At 41.9% G+C, this 16,543-nt stretch overlaps 1 protein-coding gene across 2 annotated transcripts; it reads right to left on the reverse strand.

Moving 5' to 3' along the window:
• Window positions 1–5: 5 nt before the first annotated feature.
• On the reverse strand, window positions 6–8,542 carry LOC126792963 (TNF receptor-associated factor homolog 1b-like). Of its 2 annotated transcripts, none has more exons than XM_050519493.1 (13): window positions 8,430–8,542; window positions 7,401–7,628; window positions 6,549–6,660; window positions 6,220–6,308; window positions 6,060–6,128; window positions 5,840–5,975; window positions 5,378–5,536; window positions 4,718–5,066; window positions 3,814–3,926; window positions 3,508–3,658; window positions 2,203–2,675; window positions 1,911–2,115; window positions 6–1,585 (listed from the first exon to the last, which is right to left on the reverse strand). In XM_050519493.1, the coding sequence occupies exons 2-13, from the start codon at window positions 7,576–7,578 to the stop codon at window positions 209–211; spliced, it is 3,411 nt and encodes a 1,136-aa protein (XP_050375450.1). In that variant the 5' UTR covers window positions 7,579–7,628; window positions 8,430–8,542; the 3' UTR covers window positions 6–208. The 2 variants fall into 2 exon arrangements, with proteins under 2 accessions (XP_050375450.1, XP_050375451.1); XM_050519494.1 differs by having other exon boundaries at window positions 7,401–7,621; window positions 8,430–8,514.
• Window positions 8,543–16,543: the final 8,001 nt, after the last annotated feature.

Consider the following 16,543-nt stretch of genomic DNA (forward strand, 5'->3'; position numbering starts at 1 on the left):
CTAAGGAACCTCAAAACCCCAGGGAACATTATAGCTTCATTTTCTAACTTAAGAAAAAGGCTGGAAGAAACACTCTTTACAAAATGTTTTCTTACGAAAAAGATTAAAACCTCGCTCCAAATGTAAAGACCCGATAATTTCCTCAGATACATTATTACAACGGACTGTCACCCACTAATTTGTGGGGTGACTCCGTTGTTCACTCTCTTCACTGACCATTTGAAGGCCGGAATACAGTGTAACCGTTCACGCCACATGCCATATTCGAATAATCTGGATTGTAGCATGGGTAACCATCATTGTCGGTATTCCTCATGCCTTGTAGAGATAGATCTGAACTGCCCATCTGCCACTGGTTAGGAATTAACCCATCAATCTGCCCGTTCACATAAGGTAGAGCACCAGCTTGTGGGGTAAATTCTCTAAGTGATTCAAAATGGCCTCCTAACATGTAGCCTCTCTGGAACCCATCATCTTGGTAACTCCGTGTTCGCTCAAACCTACAAGAGCTGGTTGCAGAGTCCGATGTGCCCAAATCACCAGGAAAGGTATACTGACGATTTAAATGGTTTGGCCCATTGCTGAAGGAGTGGAAACCCAAACTTGCTGTAGCTCCCCCAAAGCCATGTTCATCATCTAGCAGATCATTGATTATGTCAATGTGGGGGAAGTCATCTGCTGTTGATACACCTTGGGTCTGGCGACTAGATGTACCAGCCGGGAACTCGGTGGAGAATTGTTCACATTGGCCACCATGCAAAGGCTTGTAGAAATCAAAACTTTGATCATTAAGCAAGGACGAATGATCATAGTTCATACCATTGCTTGGTTCCCTTCGCGAATTCTCCATCCACTGTGGTCCATTATGCAGCATATCCCGAGTTACCATGCCAAATGGAAAGCCAGAATTAACTGTGTTTGTATCTGTTACTTCAGAACTCTGAGGTGTGAACATTGGGGTAGATACCAAGGCTGGTGATTGTGAGTATGATGGAGATGGTTTCACTGTTGAGCTCTGGGAGTTGGCATGTGTGAAACCTGTTGATCCCGCTGGAACGTGGTTACCAAGTATAGCATTTCTATATGATTGGGGTACATGACTATGAGTTGCTGGAGATGGATCAGGACCTAATCGACCAGCAGCACTCACTGAACGGGCAAGTAGGGGAGATGTTTGAGCCATAGAAACCACAGTAGATGTTGGTGGCCTGGGGCCAGGAACGAGAGGAGCACTGGAGGGTCTAGACACCATGGGTACTTGGTGGGCCGCGGCTTTTTCAGCTGGTTTTGGAGTTGCAGTCTTTCGAGGATCAGGTTTGGACATGCCATTACTCTGGGGGGACACTGTCGAAGAAGCCACTCTGCCAGTCTGTGGCATGCTTACTGAGGTAGCTTTCTTAAGAGAAATAGAATCAATAACAGCACTACTATGGCCCTCCGACTTTGGTCGATCAGTTGATGACACAAATTTGGAAGGGCTTTCAGGAGAAGATGTCACAGCTGATGTCTTCTCTCTCATAGGTCTTTCTAAATCAACCTGATCTTTGATGCTCAATTTTTGCTGCGGCAAAAGGACTTCTTCCTCCTATTAGATAACATGAAGAAAACACTTATATCACACCTTGTTTCACATAACTAACTAATATGTGTAGAATTGTGTATCTTCCTAATACGGTTCAGAAATAGCGTAAATGATGCTGACGAACAAAAAATAATAATGGGAGTATTTGAATTAGAACAAGCAAGATTTTTGTAAAATTCCCTATTACAGAGGAAACAAAATTAACAATAAACAAAAGAATCAACAAGTAATGACGAAAAGGTGCAGACAGTGGAATCCAACAATGAAAATGCAATCCTTAGAGCCCAGGAGCGGACAAAATTTAGAAGGCAAGGAAAATTGATCTCACCTTCTTAACCACATGCTGCTCCAACCACTTAATCCGATCCTGCAATGAGCGAGCAGCTGGCTCAGACTCAGATTCACCCACCTTACTACTTCCAGAGGCATCATTCTGATTTCCCGTATCTGCAACAGGTCCAGAGGGTTGATTATCCAACTCATTTGGCCGGTTATTACCATCACCTGCTGCCTTACCCCAATGCTGTTTCCCCCTGCAATTTCAAATTCAGCATGTTGATCATGCATCTTATATAATCATTTCTGTAAATCATAGAAAGGGACAAGCTAGCTGTATGTACCTGCTAGGTGATTTTTGATTTTTGTAATTGGAAAAGGAGTTCCCTTTATATGGCCCATTCATTACCACTGATGGGACCGAATCAGTAGAACATGTTGATGAACTATCATCCATCACAGATGGGCTCTTTTTATCTGAAACTCCATTTTGCACTGATGAGAGACCACTAATTCCACTGCTACTGGGTTCTGTGGGAGGATGGATTTCGGAAGCGTCGGTGTCCCAATTGACTGGACTAGCATCTCTGTCTTCAAAATCAGGTTGAGGTACTTCAGAGACACCATCTACAGAATCAGACACGTCAGATACATCTTCCACTGTATCTGTCTTTTGAACCGCAGGTTGCTCCTCATCCCTCGTGTAGACTTTCAGTTCATCAATAGGGTGTTCTTGTAGTTTCTCTGGTATTGCTATGCCAGGCCTTTCGTCCCTCCCTTTGTCCTTTCCCTTCCGGTTATTTCTTTTCTGTTTTGCCTGTAGGAAAGCAAAGGGGGTGTCAGGAATCTACATAAACAGGTAAGGAATTATTTAACAACCTTTACATCCAACCAAGAATTATTTCTACATGTCGTAAATTCAACCTAGATGTTAACTTAAACGTTCCAAATGTACATTAGAATATCTTTTGGCCCATAAAGTCAGCAGAGTTATTAATAAATTAAAGTTAGCCATCACTAATAACCAAATTACAAGATTAAAGACACGTAGAAAGAGAATCTTTCAGGGAAGTCTGCAGTCTTCAAATTTCAAATAGAGAATAAATACAGTCCACAATAGTTGAAGAATGCAACACAAAAAAGAAGTCAAGCCAGACTCTTCCGTTGCTGCTCATATGTCCACATTTAATGTGATAGTCAATGTCCAGAAGAAGTACATTATCCAAAACAAGGCAGCAATAAAAGCATAGGAATCACATGTCTGGCAGCTCTTTCATTTGGGATTGAAGTGAAAGAAACTCGTATAAAAGCTCAGTTTTCAAAAACAATATCTGACCTGCTTTAAAAAAAATCGTGGTTATTTAAACCAAATGTTATAAATAAGCAACCTATGGAAAAACTTACCAAATAAATAATCAACTCATAACGGTACTTATAAATCATTATTTGGCCTAACCCTCAACACCAAACTAAGCCTAAATGTTAAATGTATGCTTTCTTAGATGAAATTTGGATGTTAAACCTGGAGTACAATCATTCTGCCGAAAACTGCAGAGGAAAGATTTAAAGGACTCGTGGCTGAAGATAACAAATAAGCATTGGGGAAATCAAAATTTTCTAAGCTAAAAGTACTATAACAAGAGTTGGACCTGTTTTTTCTTCGACTTCTTTTCCTTCTCAGTTGCTCCACGTTTTGCCTTCTGGTCAGTTTCAGCTTGCCAAGCTGCTTCTTCCTCACGGATGAGCTCCTCTTGCCTCTTCAATGCAACAGATTCATGATAGGCAACTTCAATTTTGTTGCTGCATATATGATAAATAGGACCATCTGTTATTTCATTGGAGAATGCATGTGATGTAAACTAACTTACACAATACAAGCCAAAAATACTGGAGTAATACATATAACATATTGCATAAAAGAAAAATATATGTAAGGCTTTAAGCTTATAAATAACCTGAAGATATGGGCAAGAACAAATATTTCAACAGTCCTACGACCCAATTCCGTTAGACGTCTTTCATCTCGCTCAATAGAATCTTTATTGAAGTCCTCACCAGAATTTCCATCCTGCGTGGAATGAAGAAAGTTTCACTCATTAAAATTTTGATGTCTGAAACTTATGGAAAATAATCTTAAAAATATTTAACATCACCAACTTACTCGATCACACATAGTTTTAATGCATCACATATCCGCAATAATTTGATTATTTGTTGCACATGCCAATAGATACTTTTTTTTTACTGAACATTCTTCATCATAAGAATTATCACTCAGGTGAAAGGAAAAAAACGGCCCTTATCAGTTAAACACTGGCAACAGTAAAACTTAACCCCCAGAAATAAAATTCAGTAAAACACTGATTGGTTAAAAAAAATGTCATTCAACATCATGATATACTTCTAATAAAAAAATTTAGACTATCTCACTCCATTTAAATTGTCCACATGCCCAATAACATTTAAAGCATAAATCACACTAAGAGCTGTGGTACAAGGCAGCCGTTTTTGGCGAGAACATGGTTGTAACGTTGAATCTAGATCCTACATCTATTTTACAGTTAAGAGTTCCCCTAAACCAACTCCGCTGGCCGAAGCCTGAAATGGAGACCACCTGGTTCTAGCACTTACCTAGAAAGAGGTAAATCAGGGGATTGAAACCCCAGACCACACAGGAGCGAATCATGGGCTTGACTTTTTATACTAATCTAGATCGCAATTCCCAACAACTTAAGCTATGTCTAGAGAGAGTCCCATTACAAATACAGAATCCCAATCGAACAGCACATCATTAAGACTTGAACACAGCAAAATAATCAATCCAAAATGCACTAGTCAACTAACAAAATAGCAACTCACTTTAGTACGATTTTGAGGACCTTTCTCATCTTTTGGAGGTAAAGGTTCAACAGCAGCCCTCTCAAGTAGCTTTAAAACATCATCCACCAATACAAACATATCTTTCTCAACACGAACAATAGGTGCAGGACTTTCCTCAGCATCCAATAATTTCACCTTACTTTTCTTGCACTTATTTTGGCCTTCAAGAGCCTTTAAACCACTAAACAATGAATCCATTACCAACGTAGATGTGACTTCTTTTTCAATAAAGAAATGCTTAACCACTACTTTCAGAACCGAATCCATCTTTTCCCTGGACATACGGCGCCTAGCATTTTGTTCAATTCCCAACCAGAATGAGCAGAAGCTGCAGTCATTACCACAAGAAGATATCAAACTCTGTAACTAGTAAGATAATAACATATGTGCATACATACAAGCACGTGAGATTCAAATATGTGTGTATCAGTGTGCTAACATCACATACAAAGATGTGAATGCGGCATAATTCAACAAAGTGTATAAGTTAATCACATCCACCAGATAAGCGTAAGACCATTAATCCCTCTCATCCATGTTCCTAGGAATCAGACAAACAATGAATTCCCTAAATAAATCATTGCATACTAAAAGTATATGGTAATCAATAAGCTGCAACATGATATGATGTTGAAATACCTTGACCATCTAGCTTTATCATCTATCAACTTTCCGAGTTTGCTTCTCCTCTCTTCCACAAAACGACGGCAGATTTGCTCTACATTTGTCAAGTATACTCTAACAAGTTCTCTCCTATATTGGCAATCAAGGCAGCGAAACGGTCGGTCTGCTTTCTCTCTACAATGCCAGAAACAAAAACAAAAAAACAATGACACTCACAACCACCGCAAAAGTGCATAAAAATAAACACCTAAGCAGCACAACAAAGCCACCTTCTGAAACTTCAAATCCCATAAATGAAAGGTTTGAGTTTCAAAAGGGTAAGAAACGATACTAAATCGCATTGATGACAACCAAAAGAATAGGGTAACCTCTTAAAACCAAAGATGAAAATTTTGGATTTACTAATAAAATACATAAACCTCATGAAAATAATTGATGCTGTACTTAAAAGATCATTAAATAAAAAGTCATAGCAACCTGATAACTTGAACTTGAGCCTTTATTATAAGAGTATCGGTTTCGGCATCAATAAAACCATCTAGTACTTTTGAAAGCTCCATAAACTTTTTCCACCCCCAGTCATGCTCCTTCTTCCAAAATCGATGTAATGTATCTGCAGAAGTTATATAAGTTCTCAAATGTGGTACCACTTATTTATGAAATCCCATCACAACAGTAGTATAACAAACCAACCAACCTGAGTATTTCGACTTCTTAGGATCTTTATTCACCACAGCTATGGTAAATTGAGCAAAATGACTCCAACCTATAGAAAAATAAAAGAAACTGTATGAATACAATCAACAACTGAGGAAACTTATGACTAGAAAATCTCCAACAGATTAAATATAACACACCTGGTAGAAGTTTGTCATGATTAGCTACACAAAGAAACAAGGAGAGATGATTGCATACATCGCAACCTTGTGGGTAGATTAAAATGTACCTGCCAGAAGTAACAGCCAGTTCAAAACTAGCAACGCAATCCTTTTTTTTAATAGGAAACAAGAAACTTACATGTGCCAAGCAATACTTGCACCGGTAGTGCTTAACACTGACACAGAAACATATAACATATGGTTGGGTTTGCATGTTTCATTTAAGTTTCTGCAGCATAAAGGTTGACTTCAAGCTATACCCAGCAGAAAAAAAAAACACGGAAATAATCATATCACAAGTTACATACCATTTGTAGCCACCAACTTCAAATGCGTTGCTACGAAGTTCCCTTTTGTTAATCTGAGAAAACTTCTCAATCTTCCAGGTATATTTTCCATATAGCTCAGACGGTTTCAGGCCTACAAGGAAGTCATAAGATTTGTGATTTATCTAACTACAAAATAACTTCTTGAGAAGGAGCATTTATTAGTAGATGGAGTATATTAGAGATCAGAAATATGAGTACAGCAACTCAGAAATAGAAATATACATAAAAGTATGATCTAGCAGCATATAACTCAGAAATCTACATAAATGAATTTCCCAGAGATTTAAGCATTGAAACCATGTTAAAATTGGTCCAATTGGAGAACTTGGAACCACTATGTTATAGAATAGGGAGACACACTATGTCAAGTGAAACAGGTGTTTGCATAAGAACGAAGACAAAAGAAGAGTGCTAAAAAAAATTCTTTTTCCAACCCATATGGGAAAATCTCCAGCATATATTTGCCTTCTACCATACTTCCAATTTAAAACAAACCGAGCAAAGGATCAGCAAGTGAGCATTATCTATCAGGGAACACATAAATTCTCTAGATTGACCTAGCCACGAGGTGATTTGAACAGATAAACTCAGAAGAGTGCAATATTTCAACCACACAGTCAACACATTTTAGAAACAAATAACAATATATTTGTACAGTGACAGCTAAATATTGGCAGCATCATTTCCAGTTTTCCACATATACTGTGCCCAGCTTTTTTAAAGAATCATATATGAATGAACTAAAGAATACGCGTTCTGACACACAAAACAAAGCATCAAAGAAATATGTGCGTAAAAGGCAACTATAATACAAGAAAACTTAATCCATACCACCATCATCATCATCATCAGAGTCCCAATACGGTGGCGAAGTAGATGGGGTTCCATTTTCCACCTGCTCAGATGACCGCCATTCTGCTAGTGCTTCCCCAGAGAGGCAACGCTGCCCACTTGAAATTCTCTCTGTAGACCTTCCTGCTCCAGAATCCTCACTAGAAGCCCCAGCCATTTCTCACTCTCCCAAACTCCGGCCCCACACTACTCCTTCAACCCTGCTCACTAGAAAGAAAGAAACGACAAAACTGATCAATACTAAAGTTCAAACCGGGTTAATTAATAAGCATTGTACACATTGCACGTATTTTACTTTTCCCCAACTCAACCATAATGCCGAAAATACGAACAATAAAGCAACCATTACATCCAACATAATACAAGCATCACAACAAGTCGAAGTTCAGGGGGCCAAACCCTTTAACAAAGCATAATCCTCAGCACATTAGAAACAAGCCTTCTGATTGATTGCAAGTACAAATGCAAATAGGTAAGTTCAAAATGAAAACACAAACAGATATACTTTCGGACCTACGCACACCGAAACCTCAGCTCAACTGACTAATGGTGATCCATTAACAGCACTAAAGCCTCAAACCCTCAAAGAGCATAATCAAAATCGAACCTTTATGATTCTCTTTCACCATTCAACTCAATCACTCACCATTCCCCTAAACCAAAAACCCACATGCGAAACAAAACCCTACAATCAAAACCCCAAAACTCAAAAAACGCAACCTGAATTGAACCCAAACAGATTGAAATGCAATTTAAAAACCGATCAAAAACCCTAAAAAAAAGTCAGAGAGCCATTTCCAATTAAAAACCCAATTCCCCCAAACTGAAAAAACCCATTACAAAACAGCCACCGAATTCGAAACCCTAAATCTAAGATCACTAAGACTCAATCCCCTTCAGGCGCGATCACAAACCCTATTCCGTCACAGAATGAATTTGTTTTTCTTTTCAATTTGGGAAAAAATTCACAAGGAAACGACGTGGTGTGGATCGAATAGTGATACGAACCTCAACCTGTGACGAAGACCGGAGAGTTTAATTCACAATGGGCGACGGGAAGAAAGCTCTGAGATTCTAGAGAGAGAGAGAGAGAAGAGAGAAAGAAGGGAGGCTCGAAGGAGCAGCAGAGAGAGAGATAGAATTGAACCAAAGGGAGAACCCAAAAAAGAAAATCTAAATATTATTATTTTTTCATTTTTTTAATTCTTTTTTGGATTTTCTAGCCATCTGGAAATAGTGCTTTGTTTCTTTTAAGAGAGTAATATAATTAATAAAAATAAAGAGTGTTAGATAGACGCCGTGTAAATTCACGATGCAAAAGAATACACTGATGGTTATGATTTAGGATTTGAATCATGAATACATATGTACATACACGACGCCCTTGGAATAATATATGTAAAATAAAATGTGAATAGTATCTAGAATTTGTTCGAACTGGGAAAAAAGATCTTCCTTAGAGAACAATCAGCAAGCCCCGGTGTCGAACCCTAGACGGTTCGACTCTTCGTTCTCTTTTGTTGTTGGCGTGCCAGTACCTTTGAGTTAGGTACAATTGTTGCTTTGTTTAACGATGATTGCGCTCACGTACTGTCTTCGTCTCAAACGATTGCTCTGTAGTTGCTGATAAACCGTTGAAGTTCGAATGACCTATACACAACCGGAGTTGCTAGGTACCTTTCACTCCACCTCCAGTAGATGGCCGATCTTACTTTAGAACGCTTGGGGAAAAGCAGAGCTTATAATGCGTCGTTGATAGCAGGACTTTCTCGCTGTAAGGAAATTGCTGACTAGTGCAGGCTTTTGTGTTTGCTAGAAGCTAGGCTAGCTACTCGATGGACTTGACTCTAGTTGCCGAGATTAATCGGACTTGTTTGCTACATGCAGCGCGAGGTGTACATCTGGGTAGCTCCGCTCCGATGGGAGACTTGGTTGCCGAAGCTAATCGGACTTTTGCTCCGTGGGGAGGCTTGACTATGCGATTGCGCGATAGTTTGTTTGATGTTGCGTGTGTTATTCTGCACATTCGACCCCTTCATATAGAGAACACAAATTGTTCTTTCTTGCGGATCAAGTCTTGAGAACCTCCTAGTTGATTCAGATTCACCTTCCTTAATCAACTCAGATTCTATACAACGATAGTCCCCTAAATCTATTCCAATACGGCAGGTAATCCTGCTCTGTGATATATTTTCCCCAAATAACCGGTCCACGAGCCTGAATAGTCTAGATAATACCGGAGTATTATTTTAGGCCCAAACATTCCCCCCCAGGCCTTGAAATTGAAGACCCCGCGAAATTGAAGAGGGCTAGAAGAAAAACCCCAAACGGTTATCTTTTTTAAAAATAATTCGAAACGCTTTACGTTCCCCCGTTGCCAACTGACACGCGACTTCACCTCAAACCACTACAATCTTTCGAGCTGAAATACGCGAGAAACACTTACTGTTTCAGAAACTCAAACCAGTTCCAATCGAGCAGACGCGACTCTTCCCCGATCCAGTCAGTTTCGATTTCAGAAACCCTTTCAGTTCCTATATAAATCGCGATCTCGAACTCTACAAGTTCATCCAACCCGATTGCTCCATCATCAGAAAACCCAGAAAGCCCTATTTTGAAAATCTTAATCTCTGACAACAATGGCACCAAGACCCAACCAACGTGATGCCCAGGAAGGTGCAAGGCCTCTTCTCGACTACCCAAACAACGAACCCACCAATCGCACCACCATTGGAGTGATTGACGACAGCACTGTGTACTTGGGCCCTTCTTGCCGTAATCCCAGAGCACATCAACGCCGACTATCACCACCACTCGCGAATTCCTCTGCTTGCCTTTAGGAACTCCCCAGTCACTTTCAATGGATGACAATTGCACAATCATCATGGGTCCCCCGTCGGAGCATGGCCCATTGTTTCCACAGCCATGCGAACATGGTATGAAGGTCGCCGCTTGATCGATCGCGACATCTGGGAAGCAGTAAGAATCTTGGAAAGTATCGACCTCTCCTTCAACCTGACTCAAGATGGAGGCAACATATGTGTCATCATGACCACTGCTTGCTTATGGAATTCCGCAAGTAATACCTTCGACTTTCAATTTGGTCAAATGGGTATATCTCTACTAGACATATATGTTATCGTAGGTCTACTAGTTGGTACCAGGCCCTATAGAGATCAGGATTATTTTGATGTTGAGTGCCCGGTCACCGCCACCCGCGAGGTTGGCATTTACCAATCGTATGGTTCTTGGCTTTCCCATTTTGATCGCAACCATACTGCCAATGCTGGAATTGCCTTCTTGAAATTTTGGCTATCCAAGTTTATGTTCTGCTCCAACTCCAAGAAGATGACTGGGCTCCATCTGCAACTCGCAACCCTTCTCTACAATGGCCACACTGTGGGTCTAGCACAAATAGTTCTAGCAGAACTCTACCATATGATGCGCGCGCTTACTATGAAACCCCTCAATTATCATAAGCTTGCAGGGCCTATGTGGATGCTAGACCTCTGGATCCAGGTCTACTTTGTGCAATTGCGGAATGAAAACGCAAGGGAATTCCATCTAACTAAAGTGTTGGGAGAAGCATTTGTCGGTTTGGAGCGCAACTTTACTCTTCGCTACGCAACATGCTTCGAGTACTTCTACACTCTGGATGCCTCAGTTCTTGACTCCGCACGGCTGCTCCTAGACCGCACTCACCCTGATGCCCTTCGAGGAGGTTTTCTAATCCTCAAACGCTATGACGGGGAGAGTCGGCATCTGTTTGAACAGGCTGTTTCGATGGCGGACTTACCCCGACACCCCTGCAATGGAGTAGAACTCTATGCCCCCCATCTCTTCGCAAGGCAGCTAGGCATGGCTCAAATAGTTCCATTCCCTCCCATTGAGAGTCTGAACCTATTTTCATCATGGCGACGCCCCATGGTTCCCGCCACTGCCACTAATCCTGGGCACCAGCACCAGTCTCAGTTACAACCTACCCCCTTTCCTGTGATAGCAAGTGGGAGTATCCTTCATTGCTTCCGCGTTGACCAAGCTTATCCCCAATTGTGGAGAAAGATCAATTCTGGCTAGTGGGAGCAACGATCGCGAGTCATCTTTCAATACATCTTCCAGGCGGGGCTCAGAAGATACTTGCAGGAAGATCCTGAGGTTCCCGATGATGAAGATTTGCTGCGAGCAGTTATTCCAAATGCTGTAAGATTTATTCCCTCAAGGGTAAAATCCTAACGCTTCTTCGAACTCCTACAGTTCTTACTCCAACACTGATTAAAAACCACTAACTGGTTCATGTTGCAGGTTTTTGAGAACACAGCTGGTGCTTCCTCCTCCCAAGGCCGTAAACGAGGGAGGATAATGGAATCTAATGACGAGGATGATCTTGACGCTATAGACTTCAATCCTGTAAGTCCTCACCCATATTTGATTTTTTTAAAGGCTGTTGCCACCTTCGCCAGTAACCAATGCCTGTGATCTTCAGCTAATTCAGAGGAAAAGAATAACTGCCTCAAGCACCTCTGCCCCGTTCGCGACTGATGTAATACCGCGTGCATCAACTAACCAGGTCAACCCTGAGTCAGTGACTGGGACCAGCAACCCAAAGACAGCAATTGAGGTAAAAAGAACACCCTATTTGTTCCAACTGGCAATCCATTCATGAACCACTTTGATTGATTCTTATTTGATTTGTAGGTTCGCGAGAACCCAACTTCACCACCTCTGTCTACCACGCAGGCTGCCGCCACCACCGTGGAAGACGTTCCTGTAAGTAGTTGAACACACTGTTGCCCCCCAAGCAACACTTTGTTGTTTTCTAAGGTGTAGTTCCTTTACCTTTTATTGGTCGTATGTGAATCAATGATGTACTACACAGGCTCATGCTGAAGCTCAGTCACCTACCATGGGAGTCGCGACTGCCATCCAACAGGCTATAATCGCTTATAGAGAGCCAATTCAAGCTACTCCCCTCAACACGGTAGCGAGCGCACGAACCTTGGAGCCACGAACATCAATCAACTCCACAGCAGTACTCTCCCGCTCCTCTTCAACTCAAATTCTGGAGAATGAAGTAGGATATGAAGAAGGCGTGACCAGCTCTCACCGAGAAGGTGAAAATGTGGAGCATCCCCTCGCGAATTCGGCCTCAGTGAGCCCTGATGTTACACCACAACTCCTTTCAGGCAACAATATTCCTTCTTCTCAATCTGATGGGGTAAAACCCTTAACCACCTCTTGGTTTATATGTTTATGTTCCCCTTTGTAAACACTTAACTGTCTATTCTTTACTCTCTGCAGGTTGTGGCATTCGTGATTACTTCCAGCCCGCCAATCATGCTAACTGTTGGAGCCTCTGGATCAGTTGTTGATCCATCAGAGAATCGTCCTAGTCCATCTCTGGAAGATCTTCTAGATGATATGATGGGTCCTGCCACCCCCTTAACATCCCTAGAGTCGCAAGAACTTATCCAGGCCCGGACACAACTTGTGGAAGTATCATCTGGAGATCTAACTGATCCAGCTCGCCTGGTTAAGGTCAAATATGCCCTCCGCTACCTCAAGCTACACTCAACTGATCTCAGCCTCGTGGCGAAGGCTGAACAGGCACTGAGCACCATTCTATGCCTCCTGGCAGAATGCCAAACTTTGAGGAACCAATCTTAGAGTCTATCGCAACACAACGCTGATACTAGAAATTTTATTGTGCAAAGCCCTGCCCAACTTAATACCAAGCTTCAGCACGCCAAGACCAGCCGTTCGCAACAAATCAATGCATTGCGGCAACAAATAGCGGAGCTTGAAGCTGAGCAAGCTAGAGAACTCAAGGCTGTGGAGGAAGAAATAAGAAGTACTGTACCCCAAATTCAAGAGCGCAAGAGGCAACTGGCAGCTTCTGAGGCTGAAGAAAGGACTATCAACAACCTGATATGCGATAAAGCCAGTGACACTGGAAAACTTCTCCTAGATATCCGCCTTGTCAGACATAGAATGTAATTTGAACAACAAAGTATTTTAATAGTAAGAATTGCAATTTATCTCTGTCTACTCACCCTACTTGAGTTTCCTTGACCCGTCAAAAACCCAAGTAAAGACCTAAGGCCAAAGCCCAACTCAACTCACCACCGTCCAAGTTTGCATGCAAACTCTCGAAAACAGGAGCAATCAATATAGGAAACGCTCAAATCGTTTCAGTTTGACCACTATTGCTGCAATAAATCTCGGGCGCGATCTCCAAATCTGTATCTCTAATCTCAGCCCTCGAATCCAAGTTTCTTCTACTATAAAGCGAAACCCTAAGGAAAGAACACACAACACTCTCCCCCGCAGCCTCCAACCATGTCTGTTTCATTTCTTCCTTCGAAACCCCTTAAGTTTCTTAAGTTTCATCCCCCAGACTTGCAAACTCAATAGCAATTTTTGAGAGTCCTATTCTACCCTCAAATGTGAGGTGGGAGTCTTATTCCACCCTCACATCCTTCCTTCTTTGTAGTTCGGCACTAGGGATCTGCCCTGCATTAAGGGTTGTTCCTAGTGAAGGATTACAAGTGAGAGAGGAAATGGACGCCCTTCATGCGGCCTATTCATCATGGTTTAGTCACCGAGCATCAGGAAGTAGGCAGCCAAATTCAGGACCAGAGCCAATAGGTACTTCATGCTCATCACGTACCTCTTTTGATACGCGATGCGAGCTGTTGTATTTCCTATGTGTAATATCCTCCAATCTCCCTTCTTTGAAGGAACATCAGGAGAAGTGTACAAATCAAGGCTCTGGATCCCTCATGCTACCACCAGTCCTCCAATTAGAACCTATGTTTGGCATCAAGCTGGTTCCAATCAGCCTTCAACTGGTGTAGTTTAATCTCGAGTTTCTCATGGTCGTGGGATGAACAGGAGAAACCGCGAAGACCTTTCCACCTAGCATAGATGGTATCAGAGCTTGTTAAAGCTCACATGTGATAGTATAGGTCTTGTATAAAGTTTCTGGCCACAAAGCCATATAAATAAAACACAACTTGTTTCATAAAAACACTTGTATTGTTTCATTGCTGCGTAACAAAAGTTACAACCAATTCCGGACCACAAGTATTGGTTCAATGTGTTACAAAAAATGCCGGAGCACGATTAAGAAACTCATAAAGTTCCAGAAACTCGATAGTTTCGAAAAAAATTTGTTGGGCTCGCTACCGGTAGTAACGTTCGCGATCGCTAGTAACGTTGGCGAACATCAAAATTTTCTGGGTTCGCCACCATTAATTACTTAGTACCCATGGTGTTGCCCCCCTGTTTACTTGATTGAAAGGATGGAAACCAAGGAAACACTAAGTCCGAACACCAGTTATTTTGCTTGCACCGCTGCCGGTGGATCTTCATACTCTCAAACACTAGGAAAGTACTTCTTAAGATGGCGACCGTTCATGGGATTCCTGTGAACATTCCCATCAGTATCGCGAAGGTAGTAAGCGCCTTTGCCCATTACTCGATCAATCACAAAAGGACCTTCCCACTTAGCAGACCATTTACCACGACCATCAACTCGCTCGCCGTAGGGAAACAAGCTTTCCACACTAAGTCCCCAACTCCAAAGCTGCGTCCTCTCGTGCGTTTGTAATATAGCCGTGATATCTTCTTCTTTTCTGCCATAAGGCTGTCGAGGGCTTCCATCCGGCGAGAATCCAAATCCTCATGCTCTTGATACATAGCCTGGACATAGTCTTCGCCAATCAACTGGTGCTGCTCACGAACCCTCAGCGACTGAACATTAAGCTCAATAGGAAGCACTGGATCATGTCCATACATCAAGGCATAAGGTGTAGTACCAGTCGGAGTTCGTTTGGAAGTTCTATAAGCCCATAATATGTGATCCAACTCTGTATGCCAAGATCGCGGATTTGCATCCAACATTCGTTTGAGTATAGACATAATGACGCGGTTGCTAACTTCTGCTTGACCATTCGCTTGAGCATAATAAGGACTGGAATGCAGAAGCTTAATCTCATAGCCAGCTAAGAACTTCTGAGTCTTTTCAGCCATGAAACCTGCCCCCCTGTCTGCTACCAAACACTCTGGAATGCCATACCTAGTGATAATATATGTGAAGATAAAGTCAGTGATCACCTCTGAAGATGTCGTCCTGACTGGTATGGCCTCGACCCACTTGGTGAAGAAATATGTGGCCAGTAAGATGTACTTGTGTTGTAAGGAAGAATTTGGATGAATCTCCCCAATAAAGTCTAAAGCCCAACCACGACCCAGCCAAGGTTTAATTATTGGTTGTAGAGGAACGTCTCGCACATGCTGGACTGGTCCATGCATTTGACATTCGATGCAACCTTGCGCAAAGTTGATGCAGTCCTTGAGCATGGTAGGCCAATAGAAACCATAGCGGCGAATGAGCCATCTCATCTTTGGACCGGCTTGGTGAGAACCACAATTACCACAATGAACCTCTCGTAGGCACCTCTTAGCCTCAGCTCCATAGATGCATCGTAGGTACAAGCCACCTTCTGCCCTGAGCAATAGTTCACCGCCTCGAATGACGTAGTTAGTAGCAAAATATCTAACCCTCTTGTCCACCGGTGCAGAAGGATCAGTGAGGTACTGGATAATCGTTTGTCGCCAATCTACGTCAATAGTGTCGATAACAGCAACCAACCATTCATCGTTAACTTCTTTCCTTGTCATAAAGGAAGGTAATGTGCGTTTCTGAACATTCAGAATCCTTTCGCGAACGCCATCTGCCAAGCGAATGCCCGTAGCCAACTGCGCTAATTCATTGGTAGCGAAATTTCATTCCCTAGGAATATAATCAAGCACCACGTCTGCAAATTGATCTAACAATTCTGATGCTCGCTTCCAAAACGAGAGTAATGTAAAATTCTTGCATTTGTAGACACCCTTGAACTGGTTAATGACTAGGAGTGAGTCACCTAATACCTCCACCTCAGTTACTTCCAGATCAAGCAAAAGTTCGAGTCCAATGATGATTGCTTCATATTCTACTTGATTGTTAGTGCACTTCCATTTTAATTGAAAGGAATAACAATGTCTTGTCCCAGAGGGGTTAACCAATGCAACACCCGCTCCTGATAAATGATCAGTGTTGCTGCCATCAAAATACAGAA

This window comes from Argentina anserina, chromosome 4 (genome assembly GCF_933775445.1).
Source record: "Argentina anserina chromosome 4, drPotAnse1.1, whole genome shotgun sequence".
NCBI lineage: Eukaryota > Viridiplantae > Streptophyta > Magnoliopsida > Rosales > Rosaceae > Argentina > Argentina anserina.